Below are 17094 nucleotides of genomic sequence, written 5' to 3'. Positions count from 1 at the left end.
TGGATAACAAAGCTTTCCTTATCCAATGCACAACTTGCCAATCAAAAGAACTTACAAGTTATCTGTTATCTTTTATGTATGTTTTTTAAGGCATTTGGTTTCATTTTTTTGACATCCAAACTTGTCATGAGCTTCTCTGTATTGGTGGACATTAAAGAATTGCAAGGGCAATAGTTTGTTTAAGATAAATTGTTAAGGCATCGTAGAATACCAGGGCATGTGGAAACTTCAGCATGGTTGACAGGTTCAGATGGATCATTAGCATGGCACATGGGCATATAGATTGCTGTTGAGTTTTTATCCATCAGGGTGCTGCTACTGCACAACTGTAGGTTCTCTAATATTTGCAAAGTTGCAGGGACACAAGTAGCCTCAAAAGGCATACTAGAAGCATTAAAACTCTAGCACTGGGTTTCTTCTACACTCAGAAGGCAGAATATTGGTTTTATTTCTTTGGAGTTGTAGCAATGCATTCAGGATATGGTGTGATCAAAATTTAGCAAATGGCTAGGCCAGCCAATCACCTATCCTTGTTCAGCACTTGTAGGTCAGAAATATAATTTTAGCCAATAAATGCTTAACTGGGAGATTCCATGTGCCCTCATAAACCTACTAGGGAGTTCCTCATGGTTATGATTTGTTTTTGAGTGCATATTTTATCCACCTTTCACACTTTCATTAGGACTGAAGTATGTACCCAACATGCTTGGTTTTAGTTGGTAGTATCAAGCTCTTTTTGCCCAAGGATTATATGCAGCTTAGTCTTTTTATTGTCTTGCTTTGTATTCATATATGATTGTTGAAAGATATGCATGCAACTCTTTGTTTTAGAATCTTCTTCATATGATTGTTGTCATTGTGATACTTCTACCAGTGTCCACTGGAAATGACATATCTATCATTTTTCTACATAAAGATCCTTGAGTATATTGGTATAATCATTAAGTCATGACTTATAATTATTATAGGATAGAATCTGATAAATGTAGCCAAGTTAATCGTGGTAGAGGAAAGAACAAGCGCCCATGGAAAAATGATGAGATGCGGTGTTAGTGGAATGCCTTCAAGAGTTGTCCACTGATCCCATTTGGAAAGAGGATAGTTTTAAGAATGGATATATGAACAAGTTGGAAAAATAATTAAAGAAAAACTATCTGGCTGTGGTTTGAAGGCTACCACATGTATTCAATCCAGGATAAAATATCTAAAGTAAAAGCATAGAGCTATTGTAGAGATATTATTGCAAATAGGATGCACGTGGAATGACCAAAAGAAGATGATCTCTTGTGATAAAACATGGTACATGGAGTGGTGCAAGGTATATTTTATAAATATTATTTTTTTAATTCAAATAATATTTTTTATTGTTCATCTCTTACTCAATATTTATGGTTTTCTAATGATAGGTGCATGAGTCCGCCAAAGGTTTGTGGGAAGTAGCTTTTCCTCATCTAGATGTACTTGAAATGATCTATAGGAAGGATAGGGTAACGTGCAAGGATGCTAAAACATTTCCAAAGGCTATTGAGAAAATAGAGAGAGAGGAGGCAGCTATTTAGGATGATGAAGATCCAATAAACCTTAGCATAGATGAGGACGGTGGAGGCCACTCAATTACACAGCCTCTTTCGATAGAGAGGGCACCTAGTAGCAGTTCGAGGAAAGCAAAGAAGCATAAAGTTATCCAAGGAAAGGAGGCCAGGATGGCAAGAGAATCCGAATCTATGAAGGAGACTTTAAGGCCATCTCTAATATCCTTGAGACATTTATGTCGCACATAGATACTCATTTTGGTACCATAATTGAAGCAATGGTACGTGAGCAAGAGATGCCTAAGAAGAACGCAGCGAGAGTAGTGGAGCTACTTGCATTGAAGGCATTGACTGGTGGTGAAGTGATAAAGACGGCCAATATTCTCACAGTAGAGCCTAGTAAGAGCGCAGTATTCTTCTCTCTTCCACCACACTTGAAGAGGCAGTACGTGCTTAGCCTTTTTGACTCGACATTGGTGGGTCAAATTTTAGACGTTAGTATTTTGTGTGATGCTATTGCTAATGGAATGCTTAACTTTTTTTTATTAGATTTTACAAAATTTCATTTCTATATATTGTTATACAAAGTAAGTACAACTATGGTAGCTTTGGTTCTTAGTGATTAGGCTTTTTTTATGATTTTATCAATGCATTATGCTTAGCCTTGAGAATTGTCTGTATCAACGTTAGGGTTTAGTAACTTTAGTTAGTATATCGCATTTTCATATATTCAGTATATCCTTCTTATTTTTTAATGTATACAGTGCAATATAAACAAAAACTAAATCAATAATGCTAGGAGCTCCTCACTTTATCGAAAAAAATACAATACTTCTAACTAATAAATTCTTTACTAAAAAAATCTAACTAGTTATCATATTAAATTATATATAATTTTTTTTAAAAGATTTTTTTTGACACCCTTGCTGAAAGTTTTAGAACAACATTGGAGAGAACCACCACTGATCTGTTAGTTAGTTTTCTAAATTAATAAATTGTATTTAATTTCAAATTTTCTAAATTAATAAATTATATTTAATTTCAAATCTCTTGATACATATTTTTTAGTATTAAATAAGGTGAAAATATTAAAAATATTCGAAAACAATCGATTTTTGAAGATTTTAAGTTCAACAATAAAAGCGAAAATTTGAGTTGATTCTGATTCTTATCTTTAAATGAACCAAGCAACAACAATGAGAATCAACCATTTTGATTCCGATTCTGATCATGAACCAAATGCTTTGGGGGATTTGGTCATTCAGATTTCTATTCCAATCCATTCCGATTCCGATTTTAATTCCGGTCACGAACCAAAGCACCCCCTAAATGTTAACATGGAACAGTTTCTTTAAACTCTTTCGAACTTCAAAAACAAGAGAATACAAATGAAGGCTTCTTCCACCACAATATAATAAACATAAACAACATTAAGGACATCGGAAAAGCTAAGAGAAAAAAACATGAAGAAAGATTCTTCAAAAGGTAACCCCCAGCCCTACAATGTTATTTACTAAATCATTTTGAAAATTTGTACCGAGCATCATCATTGCAAATAAAAAAAATAAGATGTCAAGCATGCACCTGTATACTATATTTAAACTAATCGGTTATTAAGAATATAACTTAAACAGATCAGTTACTAAGCATATAATTTAATTTCAAATAATAGGCAGAAACATCTGCACTGTGGAAAATAGTTAGCTGACATACCTCATCAAGTTTTTTCTCACGATCCCGCAAAGAAGATTTGGCTTGAATAAATTTCTCATTCCATTTTTCATATAACTCAGTGTTTAGTTCTCGGTAGGCCAAACAGAGCGTACGTAAGCCAGCAGATCCAAATTGTTCTAAATGCTCCCTGGTTAACCTTTTCATATCATGATTTCCATCACCCAATCTTTCATATATCACAGTATCAGCACCCTGAGAAATTTTTTTTTTTGAGTTAAATTCAACTTAATAATATATGAACAACAAATTTTAAAGTTTGAAATGTACCTTACAATAAAGAACAAGTCTTCCGTTTGGGTATCGACATACCACAGACTGGCGCTTCCTTGTACTATTAGCACATAAAGGGGAGTGTAAATGATACTGGTCATGAAGCCAAAAAAACGCATATGTGATGAAATTATAACTAAAAGCACCCACCTATTAAATTCTAGAACATTTAAAATCTCATATGCAACCTCTTGAATTTTGCCCATCTTTTCAACATGTGATTCACGAATCATAACCGTAGTTGGTGTGCGCCTGACAAGAAATAGATAATTTTATAAATGGATCAAAATCAGATCTCAATAGCAATTTAGCAATATTAAGTTGTGATACTCTGTTGAAATTCTCCGAGAAGTGGACCTTAGGGACAATATAATCTAACTAAATTCTTCTTCAGTTAATTTAAAACTGATAAATCCTTTTGAGATAACCAGAATCATCAGTTTCACCGTTAGTTCTCTAGTTACATGCACAACAATGTCTTGGGAAAAATTAATCAATGTTCTTGGATACATGATACGGGTGTCAATTGTCCAAGCGTCCAGAAGAATCCCACACAGGGATCTTCAAAAATTTGGAGATGAGAACACATCTATATTATCTACTGACCATAAATATGCATTAACGGATGGACATAATGAATTATGAGCTAGACCATCGACTTCTTAAGTTTATAAAACTTGATAAAATGGTTGCTTAGTGTCATGTTGAACTCAATAACTTTCATGGAGAAGTGTCAAAGTAAGCATGTAATGATAAATTGATAATGGCATCATTATTTGGTATGAAGTGTCAAGGAGTGTCATGAATTGCCCCAGGTGTCTAAAGCATCCAAGCATCCAACACATCAAAAAACCCAAAATTTGGAGTCTCTAGGTAACACTACATTTAGTCTTTCCCAGTATACAATGCTTCATGCTTTTTCTTTCGCTTGGTTGTTAGGGCATTGGGCAGAAGTTCTGAATGTTATTTGGCACACTACAAATGTTTGTTCTGAAGGTGGGTAATGAAATGCGGGATCAAATTGCTTCTTCGTAAAAAATATGTTTTGTAGCTTAATGTGCTTCATAACCAGAAGAAAAGAGCCCGTGAGAAAAACATGACCGTGGATGTATATGTCCACATCAAGGATTTTGGTACTGATGCATTCCTTGGTCTATACCCATTGTACCATACTATATCACTAAGGTTTCACCTGTACACCCCTTGATATCTTACCATACCATCCCCATGATACATTACCTTATTTTGCTACAGCACTTAGAGACATGACTTTTGTTGGTATTGCACCATACCATACCCATCAAATATCATCTGTTGGTATTGCACATTATGCGATTTCCAAATTACACGGCTTAGGTTGGGACAAAAAGGTAATGTTGACCACACAAAGACTATGAGGCAACCTAAGTATTTTGGCTTATGGGTTTGGATTCATATATGTTAAATGGGAAAGTTCACCAAGTATAACATTCAGAGAATTCCTTTTCACACTTTGCTTAAGTTAAGAGTCTAACGAGCAAGGTTGCCTTAGCTATGACACTAGATTGGGTCAACACCAGGTAGGCTATGTTGGAGTAAGGTAACTGAGTCCAATAAGCTACCCTATAGCTTGGATAAACCACCCATGCATCAACCAATAGTCAAAACAGTTACTTTAGTACAAAAGTAATTCAACCATCTTTGGATCCATCCACTTCATTCATTTACAAGACTACTTAAGGTACACTTGTAGATGCATGTGACCATTAAAGATTGACCTAAGCCATGCTATGTTTTAATCTAAATAAATTTTATCTGCACTAACATATCATTTCCTCAAATTTTTGCTGCAACCAACAAACTACTTTGAGTTTGGACTATGGAAGACATGGGACTCTTATCATGCATAAAATTAAAAAGCTTCAAAGTCCAATAATATTAGAATTCCTGTTTAGAAAATATAGCCCAGGGTTATTTTTGGGACGAAAATTGGGAATCAAGCTGCTTCTATGTATTTTAAGGATGATGGTTTTCTATTACAAATTTCTCAAAAAAGATTTTCTACTACTTTCAATAAACTAAATATTTCAGAAAATCTCATCCATACACAAATTAAATAATTTTATGAGCAATAATCAACATTTAAAAGCACTTTCAAATATACTGTAATTTGTAAAATTAGACTACACCCTTAAAAGGAAAAAAAATAAGTGATAAATATATACTTGTTGTTTTAATTCACTGAGTCAGTGCATCTTCCAGAACACAAGTTGTGTGAATTTTCTACACCTTGGGTACAGAATGGATCTTGACAGGCCCAAAAAAAAAAATTCTGAGCTAGATTATTTTCCCATCTAAACAAACCAGCCTCTCCTTATTGGATGAGGGGCCCAGTACCAACATAAATCTGTCATATATGGTGATTGTAGGATTTCCTACTAGTAGTGATGCCATGATTTGAACTTTCTCGACTAATAAAAATCATTGCTGTATGATGCAATGATGGCTATCTTAAATGAATTTGTGTCAAGATAACACCATTGATCAAAATAAAGAGGAGATGCCGTTCACAATACTAACTTAAAAATATAAAATCCTTTTCTGTGAAGTTCAGAAATAAGATGTCGTATAACAAAAACTAAAAAATAATATTCTGTTAGCATACCTATAAAAAAAGAAACCAAGATTTTTTGCTGCAGTTACTAGAGCAGCCTCGTCTGGTGATGCAGCTTGATACATGATCTTTTCTGGAGATTCATCACCTTCTGGAAGAACAGTATGACAAAGTGCAAGACATCTGAAGAATTCCTACACAGAAGATAGGATTTAAACTAAGAACAGCATGATGATATGTAATGAATACCAAATGACCAAAATTATAATACACAAAGTAAAAAACATGAAGGAAAACTGGACTAGAAATGTTAGATGATTTTGCAATTACAGAAGACACAAAATATTAGAGAACAGGGATCCTCAAGTAGTTTGTCAGTCCTCCAAATACAGTGCACCCAATTGTTTGCTTTATGGTTTGACTACCACTGGAATTATCTCTTAATAATTAGTCCCCTTTCTGGAGTGACTGTTCATTGCATGAGATCTGGTTGGGTCAAAGAAGGGGCAGGAGCCTCCTAGGTGGTAGCTTCCCGCATCTGGACCGAGCGAGAGAAGGCAATGGTCCCCCTTGGGGTGCTGTGGCGGTGAGAGGGGAGAAGGTGCACAGATGTGCAAAGACACACACATACACATGCAACCCCCCTCCCCACCCAACAAATGGGGTCAGAACCTTTTAGCTAGCTATTGAGTTCCCTTTCCCCTGGACACTCCCTTTGAGCTGGGTATATTAGACAAGAGGTAAAAAGCGCTTAGCCCTCTAGAGAGGTACGGAGTTACTCAACTTAATAGAAGAGGGACTAGGTTCCATCTCCCTGCTTTGACAACTTAAACATGCACTGACCCAACACTAAAAAGTTTCGATCAGGTGGTGTATTTGGGGCTCTAATTGTGTGAGTGTCGGAACAAGACAATATGTGGGGCGTACGGCATGCCCTTGAACCGCATGATTTGAAACCTTGGGTTTCAACATATATTTTGGTAATTTGATCAGTCTAGTTCATTTTCTTGGGTTTTGAAAATAAGAACAGTACACAGAGCAAAAACAAGTGGGCCCTCAGTTAACACTATGCAATTAAAATTAAACGTAATAGTTACTTTTTATCCTTGCATATAAAATTTATGTCGATGGTTGCTCGATAAAATCAAAAGAGTAAGCAAAAAACAATTAGTCCAAATGATTGTTGTTGACAGTAAAAACATTATTTACAACTACAGATTATATTTAGTATGCATTTATATATTGAATTGTATTAAATGGGATTAGTAAAAATTTATGATGGACACTCATAGTCCTATTACAGAATTTCATAATACATATTTTATATTTATGTAAGAAACATGAGCAAAGTAAGCTTGAAGAGCAAAGACAGGGACAACATTACCACATATCAAAGATAATAGAAGAGAGAACAGGATGGCAAAGGGAAAGGGAGGGAGGAGGGAGGTTGGAGGAAGACAAGGACAGAATAGCAATGAAGGAAATCCTTCTTTGACTTTCAAAACAAACCACATACAATGAATTCATGCAGCCACAACTAGGCCCTTTATCTTCATGACTTCTCTACAAGCAAGCTAGTGCCTAACTACCAAGCATCAAATCTTGGGCTCAAGACATCCTTAGTCCTCAAAACCTACCAACCTCTATGCTGACATCTAAAAAATCTTTCCTATAAATGAAAAATTCAGAATTCTGCAACCACTCTATAGGTAGACACCTAAAACAACAAGATATCAAACTACCATGTCCTCGACCAAACAAATATATGTAAAGGACATTTTCACACCAATCTTCTAAAAATAGGACTTCTTACTCACTTTAAACCTAAATATAACTTTAGAAAATGCAATAAATCAATAATCAACAAGTTTTTTTTTTCCTTTTTGCCATTAGACACTCTAATCACCAAGGTTTGCCATACCGGTTAGTACTATACCATAAGGGGCATGCCACACTATACCAGTACCGTACCGATATTTGTAGTCTAGTACATGTACCAAACTAGTATGCAGTCTCATACCATTACCAAACTCGTATGCAGTCTCGTACCATACCAATCTAGATACGCTTCACCATCTCGTGCAGTACCGCATACCAACACTATAATAGGATGGTATGATACAAGGTCTAGTACTCAGATGGCAAACCTCACAAATATAAAAATATGGCGATATAGGTAAGGTCAAAGATATTTGGCAAAAAATGATTGATGGAATCTAAAAGGAAGATTCAAAAATCCAATACTCTCATTTTTAATATAATATTAGAAAAAAATGAATATTATCATACTACCAAAAAAAGGCATAGCCTTTGGCATATGCTAATGAGAATTCTTCCAAGTAATTGATTTATTGTTATAACAATTATACATAACTGGATTAATCTATACTAACTGATCAATTTTGTTTTTAACATGCATTGCACATGCCCAGAATAGAAGGTTCAAATATCAAATGATAAATATCAAACACAATTTTCTAGAAAAAATTGCTCCTAAGTACTTGTTGATAAATCAAATTCTGAAAATGCAGCTACATTAACACATGAATTATGGAATAATAGAATCCAGGATTCCTCATCAAATTACATTTCCAATTACTAGTGTTACACTTGTTCATAATTAGTGTATCATAAACATAAGCAAAGAGTAGCAAAGGCATGTATTACTAATTTGAATTTGATACGTGGACCTAAGCAGTCTACAAAATCCAATTCAAAATGGTTCCAGGCAAGGTTCGCAGACTCGGTACCGGAACTCGTGCCGGTTGCCGGCCGATATGGTACCGTACCATACCTACAATAAAAAAATTAAAAAAAATCCCATCCAACGCAAACAAAAAAAAATCGAGCCAAACCGGTACCGTACCGTACCAAACCGGACCAAACTGTTCGGAATCGGGCAGTTCGGGCTGATACCATACCGAACCAACCGGTTCACTCTGGTTCAAGCCATTTTCCGAAAATTCGGTCTGAACCGGACCGGTTTTCCACCGGTACGGTATGGAACAGGATGTACCGACCGATTTGGGCCAGCACGGAATATCATGGTTCCAGGCTATCCAAGCAAAATACACTTGTGACATGATACAAGCAACTTAACAAAATAACACCCCTTAAAGATATTTATTCTACTACCAACATTTCTACTACTATTATAGAGATTTTGCTATCTATTTGTAATAGTTGAGCAGATCATATGGGCAAATCCAAGGATTTTGTGAGAAGGATGAAGAGACTTTTGGACGACTTTTGGACCAAATGTGGCATGACTCATGATGATGTGCCAGCATTACCACAAGTAATTCATCTTTTATGTGATGGATTCATCAATATACTAGTCGCACATGATTTGATTAACTAAAAAGAAGCTAGAGAAGACTGATAAGAACCAAGATCTAAAGGACTTCCCACATTAAGAATCCGTAATGATCTCCATTATAAAATATCGGAGTCCAAATATGGCAACTAAGAAGAAAATCCCAAGCACAACCTAGAGTACATAGGGGAAGCAACTTCACTTTGATCAGCTGTAATGGGGAAAATTTAGGATGAGGATATATATTGGAAGAAAACCAGCCTGACCATATTTTTAAGTTTTCTGTATTATGCCATACCTGATGACAGTTTTGTGGAATAAGAGAGATATATCACATGTCCCAAGCCTTCATTTTCATCACTTTGTTTAATATCCGAGGAAATATCATGAAACTCAGATTGGCAAACTGAGAGGCAGATTTCAACGGAGTGTTTGACTGGGGTAGCTAGTAATATTTGAAATGAGCACAAAATCATGAGTTTGAAAATATGTTTATTCTCTATCTTTATCTCCTCTTATTCTTAATTATTAGCATTCCTTGTAGCAGACAAGCAAACTTTTAAACAGCTTTTTAAGTTGTTATCCCAACCTAAGCTCAGTCACAAAAACTTCCTTAATCATCCAGCCTGTGACTCTAACAAGATACTCAACTACCTGCACAAAGCTTAACTTTAGCACCCTAATTTTAAACCTCAGGACACCCCAGTTCCTTTTTTAGAAAAGCATTGAGAGGAGCAAGAAACTGCCATATAATATTCCTTTTGCCTTCGTGTAAATATGGACCTATACCCCACATTATTTGAGTCTCCTTAAAGCCTAGAAACCCTCCTATCTTGATCTTTTTCCTTAACTATGGTCCAAAATATACATCACATGGATTTAAGAATAGTTTGTTGACCAGAAAAATCACCTTATCAGAAAAAATTCCACAACTCAGTCCTTTCGTTGCATAATATGTGAACCAAAATAACATGGATCCTAGCAGCCTTACATCTCTATCAAGACAAGCAGAGCAATTACTCCTATTTTGAACCTGATCTTAGATATAAATAAGAGTCCATTTTAAGCAAGAAAAAATCCACTTCACAGTAAGCATCCCAGATTCCCAACATAATGCCCTAGAATGAGATATCAAATATTCCTCATGCCTCCTTCAGGGGGGCACAGATAAAAGCTAAATAACTACTTTACAGTTTATTCCCCAAGTAAAAACAAACAAGCAAGGCCTGCTGAATCAGTTGGCTACCACTATACTTATGTGGATTAAGTTGTGACCACACAAAACATCTAACAAGATCACTGAAGAGAAAACATTATTAATAATTTGAATAAGACACTCTCACAATGAAAAGAAGAAGAAGAAAGCAAGTAATACTAAACTGGGGCCCTTTTGCTGCCTTTTCCCCAACTGAATACCCTCTTCACATTGTTAGTAAAACATGATCCCAAGACAATGGTTGTTCAATTGAGATTATATATAAAATATTAAAATATATATATTAGTTAAAAAGATACTTCCTCTAAATTGTGTGTCTCACGAATGTATAATTGAAAAAAGTGCCACTTACCATAAAGTAAAAAAGAAAAAAAAAATCAACAGTAAGTAAAACCCTTAACATCCAACAACATTAAAGTTTGAACATTCTGGATTTTAGGTATGTCCTTAATTACCAAAAGTGAATAAAGGTATGGGAGCAAATTCACCGATGCAGGGAAACAGATCTCTTAAATATTTTTAATAAGGAAATGTTGGGGGGACAGGTTTCCATGGAGACTCCAAAGCAGGAGTTGGCACCCTAAGTAGAAGATTCCTGCTACAAAGGTATGTCACAAAAATATCTTAGAGGGAAAGCAAATATAATACCTAAAGGTGCACGATTGAAAAAAAAAAATAACAAACAGAAAGCTTTAAACAAACACTTTTTAGATTAAGATACATTAATTTAGTCTACCTTGCAAATCTCTGGATCACGCTCATTTTTCCAAGCACCGTGCATAAGCCTAGGGTCATCAAAGTTGAAACCCTTTTCATGCACTGCTGTGGTTGGACTTTTACCCTACAAGAAACAAGTTCAAAAAAAATAGTCTTTTTAGCTTAAGCTAAAATTATAGATGCAAACAGTGGTTTTCAAAGTTAATTCTACCAGCACTTCTCATGGACAGTATATCAAACATACCTCATCAACTTTTAATCCACTCCGTTCCGCTCTTCCTCTTTCTATTTCAGTAATACCAGTTCCATATATCTCCCCGCCAATCGAACATTTAAAAAACTCCATCAAGTTTCTTGTCAACGTTCCTGTTTTATCAGAAAATATATACTCTACCTGCACTAGGAAAATTTTCCAACTTCAATGTTTGGAATGGCAAAAGCCAAGTTTAATAATGACAAAACGTAAAGCATGTCTGTTGATGCAGCAATTGTTGATGAATCCCACAGACAGTTATTATATTTTATTTGGAATTCTACAAATATTTCAATAAGCTTTAGCTTGCATATTAGTGCATTTCGTGGTTTTTCATCCTTATGACATCATTTCTGAACCAAAAAATAACTTGTTCAAGAATAATGTTTTTCTTTTTAAGAATTCAAATGATTTTTGTGGCTTGAGGCAGAGAAACCCTATAGTGAGACAGTATAATAATATAAACTCAGGTGAAAATGACATGGAATAATGACTTTCAACTTGTCCCAATAGTCACACTCTACAGAGCAACCAAAGGTTCTGGGTTCAATCTTGGTTAGTGCATCCCCAAGTATTCGGGCCTGAGTAATTAAAGTGCAGGTGGATCTCCCTCCCTTTCTCTGCCTCAAAAAAAAAAAAAAGAAGAAGAAGAAAAAGAAGAAGAAGAAGAATACGAAGTGCTAATTGCGATATAAAGCAGATTATGCAACATACACACGCACACAGCAAATTGCATAGTATACCAATTTGATTCTTTCATTCAAAAATTTGATACATGAGACAGAAACTAGGTGAAAAGTGAAATTAACAGGGCTAGTGTTTAGAATATCCGATGCACATCCCTTGTTTGTGGAGTGTACAAGGAAATGTGGAAAAAATGGAGCAAGAACTCTTAGAACAAAGGGGTAAAAAGATGGGGAAAATAGGGGAAAGTGGCTTCAATAAGGGAATGAGAAAACTGATAAACTTTTTTATTGTAAATGATATATGCACGAGAGAGAGAGAGGAGAGAGAGAGAGAATAATTCCTGGCAGGAGTATCCCGTATAAGAGGTAATTTGTAAATATATCAAAAGTGGAGTAAATGGGTTCAGAGTCCTACATCCACGAGTTTCCATCATAATAGTAGAGATAATTTACATCCAAGGTAATTAGAGTCGAAGTATTTCTTGAAAACCAATGCATGATATGTGCTTAATATATGCAAAACTTCAAATCCCCAAACAGAAAGTCCATATAAATCTGCATATTTAAGCATTGTCCAGATTCACCTAAATCGTAAAACCATGCAGAAATTGTGGTTATGAAAAAATATGAAAATCAACCTATGCAACATGGAGATAACACAATAAAGTACCTGTCCAAGCTCCTCATTCAAATTTGACGTCCGTGCCAATGCAGGGGTATTGCTTTCAGCATGGTACATATTCAAATCCTTGTTGATGAATTGAGTTGACTGAATAAATTTGATCATCTGAATACAAGGTGATAATATAAGATACTTCGCTTATATGTAAAATATTTCATAGCAGCATCTAGACTAGAAAATTTCTCAGCTATACCTCAATGGATACATATAAAGAAATGGGGATGATAGTTGAGTACAATGTTATTAGGGTAAACATTGTCAAGATAGCAACCTGAAAAGCACAGTAGGCGACTCAGCAAAAAAAGAAAAGCATAGTAGGCATATAAGTGATAGCATACAACTAAATTTTACAGGCCACAATTCTTTCAGAAAATAAGTACCACAAATCTGTTGTCAGGGTTGAACTGAGGCTCCACATCTCCAAAAAAACCTAGGTAATAGTACTTGCGATTGATGAACACCCCACTGAAGAAAATCAAGAAATCAAAATAAGCATTAATACTCATAATAGTCAAATAAGCCTGATGCATTACTATTGTATGTGCACACATTAGTTCTTGAAGCTCATGATAGATTGACATGCATAGTATAAGCTTGATAGTGTTCTCCTTTTCTTTTTTTTTTTTCCTTTCCTTTTTTTGTGGTGAGGGGTTTTTGGGCAGGGTGGAGGTGAATATTAGGACAAAGTAATTGTTACCAATAAGCTTCCTCAACAGTGTGCTGATTATTATTAGAGTGATTTAGGACCACACTGACAAACAAATATCTAAATTCTAGATATTTGAGCAGCTCAGACCATGGTCAACTGTACCAGTTGGTATTGGGCATACCATACCGTATCGGATGGGAACTAGCACAAAACTTGAGTTTAGGTCGGTACAGGCCCCATACTATTCCATGCCAAGGTGCACCCCCCATATCAAGGCATACCATGGCACATTGAGGTGTGTGCCAACTCATGCCTAGATGAAAAGTGAGAAAAATGGTTAGAAGATTGTTTCAGTATGAGGTGCATACCATACCATTCCAAATTAGTATGTGACCCAGTACCAAAATTGTAGATCTTGATTTAAGCCACTAAAAGTAAACTTTGACTGCATCACAACCATGACCATAACCAACAAGGAGATTTTTAACATTGCACCAAAGATTTTTATCAAGATTTTACGTCCCAACGAGATTGGGGGCATCCCGGTCATCCTGTCATGTTCCTCTTATGAAAAAACAGGACTGGGACAAAGTCAAGACTCCAAAACCCATCCATGTAGGGAGAGAAGAAGAAAGAGGAAAGAAAAAAAGAAAGATGAAGAAAGGGAAAAGGTGAAAGGAAAGAAGAAAAAAATGAAAGAAAGAAAGGGAGTAAGAAGAAAAAGAAAAGAAGAAGAAAGAAAAGAGAGAAGAAGAAAAAGGAAAACAGGAAAGGAAGTGATACAAAAGAAAGAAAAATGAAAGCAAAGGAAGGAAGGTAGAAGAAAAAGAAAAAAAAGAAAGAAAGAAAAAAAGGGAAAGAAGAAACGAAGAGAGACGGAGGATCTCTATCAATGCAGCTATCCAAATGGGACGGGACGGACAGGACGAGGGCATCCCTTCCATGGAGATATCGGGACATCGCTGTCCCACGGGATTTAAAGCTTGATTTTTATCACAAATATTCAACAGCAAATAATGACATAGCAGCTCAATGCAAAACTAACTTGACCTTCCAATGGCTCCAATGAGACACATGCTGAAGAGACAACCAAAAAGAGCAAGTATAAGTTTATCAAGTTTCCTCTCCAATGTACTTCTTTTAGAAGGAACATTCATAGAATTCATCATAACCTGCAGTACAATAAGGAAAAAAGCATTAATGAAAAGATGAAAACACAAGAATATGGATCTAGAAAGAGAAAAATGGATGCCTATAAAGTAAAAGGAATCTGTTAATTAATACAGGGCTTGTAAGAAAACGCACTTTCGTCTCATGCCCTGTAAATATAACAGCCCCAACGATATATTCTGTGTTCCTCAAGCTGCATCCCTACATCATTATATCAATTTGAGGTATAAATGAGACACGTGCATGAATGGAAAACTAGAGATACTAATACGAAAGGAAGCAATGATTAAAAGTATGAACTGCACATAAAACTTTGAGGATGATCTTTTTTCTCAAAAACCAAAAGGAAATTGAGGAAGAAAATAATTTTAGATATTAGTTATACTGTAACCAAAACTTGGAACACCATATAGTTTTAAAATACATATACATAAGTTTTCCTGCATGCTCTTCACAAATCCTATTATAGTTCTTGCGGTGGATCCACCATTGCTGTTAGTTTTGCATTTGTTGGTATCACCACTTATAGTGCATCAAGCTGGTGACTAACATCACTATTCTAGTTTGGTGCCAATAATTTAATGACCCAGGCCACAATATGCTACAAGTTTACCACCTCATAGGCATCACCTGATTCACATTATAGTTGTTAACCCCGCAATCAAGGATTTAGTCTCGCTGTAAATCTATCTTTAAAATGTAACTATTTATGTATGTGCACATGTGTTTTTGTGCATAAGATTTGGATGATTTGGACCATTCTTGTCTCAGAAGGTCAAGGAGTATGCCTTACACAAAAATTTGAACCTTAGAATCTCAATAAGATATTCCTTACAAATGCATTAGATGTAATTCAAAATGAATATTCTTGTAAAGTTTCTAAGCAAATGTTCATGTTATATATCCCATATTAGTTGGGTTTAGGTCACATCACCATTAGATCAAAGCAACGACCATCCAAATCTACTTTCTTTAACCACGTAACCAGATCTGGATCTTCATCTGGATACCAGATCAGAAACTCTTAACAGCTCTGGCAACTACTTGCACCATTATAGCATCTGATGCACATACCATCTCCATCATGGACTGTGATATTTATGTTTAAAAGATATTGTTTCTTGCATGGTATCTTGTCTCAATTTTCCTTTTTTCCTTTTTTGGTGATCTAGAGCTATGTTAGAGGTTAGCATTCTCATAGGTGGCATGTTAATATGATAAAGAACAGATTCAGAAAATGAGCTAAACACCATATTATAACAAACTTCAACCATATCAGTTTTGTCCGGGAGTCACTTCAAGGGTCTACAAGCAAATAAGCCATGTGGTGCACACAGGTCACGAGATAGCAATACAATGATATGCTACTCCCAAAAATTAGAAATAATATTAATCAAGTTTATCTCATAATATAGGAGATAATTTTTAATTATAAAAATATGTAGGTTAAGTAGTAAAGATTCTTTGTTTTGCAACCTACAAAATCTGCATCCTCTGTAAAAGATTTAAATTTATTGCAATAGGATAACTTAGTCTATCTGAATTTCAGACTTTCCAACACCTCTAATTGACCTCAACTATATTGATTCCCTCTGCTTCGCATGCTCATGACAAAGACAAGCCAAATTTATGATAAATAAATTACCATGAAAAGCATTATAATTATGGTCTGAAGTCACGCTAGAGTCTGACAATTAGATAAATAAAATACTCAATAAAGAACAACTAAAAAGAATCAGAAAGGGACAATATAAAGGTCATCCAATAAATTTCACATAATTTGAAGGATGCAATTTAAATTTCTTTAGAAAAAGAAATCCACCAGATCATATTAAATACAGTTATAGACATGTCTGAACCATGGTATGAAAACTCAATGTGGAAAAAGTAAAAGTTTGATCCCAGTTTGAATTATTCATATTAAATAAGAAAATCAATTGTACAATTTTTTTCCTAATGTTTTCTTACAAACTTAATATTTGATATAATCTAGTTCTATTTTTATTATTTTAAATGGCATTAAAGCAACCTATTAATACCCTCAATCCAAACAGATCTGATGAGGAAGCCTTATGCGAATGGAAGATGGGAAAGAGAATGCTTTGCATCATCATTTGTGCTGACTCTTTCCAACAATCTGGTTCAATTGATCATGCAAAATGATTCTCCAATCTCTCTTATTTCACATCCTTTACTTGTTACTCAGCAAAAGTGCAGGAATAGGGGATTGCAACATGACATGGGGAAGTCCTAGAGCCAAGAGGAGTCAACTTGCG

General features: G+C 35.2%; 1 protein-coding gene across 2 annotated transcripts in view; it reads right to left on the bottom strand.

Moving 5' to 3' along the window:
- LOC105042163 (phospholipid-transporting ATPase 3) overlaps positions 1 to 17094 on the bottom strand; it is a 45059-nt gene that overhangs the window by 13110 nt on the left and 14855 nt on the right. For both annotated transcript variants that reach the window (XM_073253753.1, XM_073253754.1), the window contains 11 exons: positions 14954 to 15019; positions 14699 to 14820; positions 13380 to 13464; positions 13193 to 13270; positions 12988 to 13104; positions 11623 to 11772; positions 11398 to 11502; positions 6181 to 6323; positions 3687 to 3788; positions 3534 to 3597; positions 3246 to 3458 (listed from right to left, as the gene is read on the bottom strand). In XM_073253753.1, coding sequence (XP_073109854.1) covers positions 3246 to 3458; positions 3534 to 3597; positions 3687 to 3788; positions 6181 to 6323; positions 11398 to 11502; positions 11623 to 11772; positions 12988 to 13104; positions 13193 to 13270; positions 13380 to 13464; positions 14699 to 14820; positions 14954 to 15019 — 1245 coding nt within the window. The remainder of the gene's footprint in view (positions 1 to 3245; positions 3459 to 3533; positions 3598 to 3686; positions 3789 to 6180; positions 6324 to 11397; positions 11503 to 11622; positions 11773 to 12987; positions 13105 to 13192; positions 13271 to 13379; positions 13465 to 14698; positions 14821 to 14953; positions 15020 to 17094) is intronic.

Source organism: Elaeis guineensis, chromosome 3 (assembly GCF_000442705.2).
Source record: "Elaeis guineensis isolate ETL-2024a chromosome 3, EG11, whole genome shotgun sequence".
Classification (NCBI taxonomy): Eukaryota; Viridiplantae; Streptophyta; class Magnoliopsida; order Arecales; family Arecaceae; genus Elaeis; species Elaeis guineensis.
The sequence above is the reverse complement of the archived record's forward strand: the minus strand, read 5'-3'. Positions and strand labels throughout refer to the sequence as shown.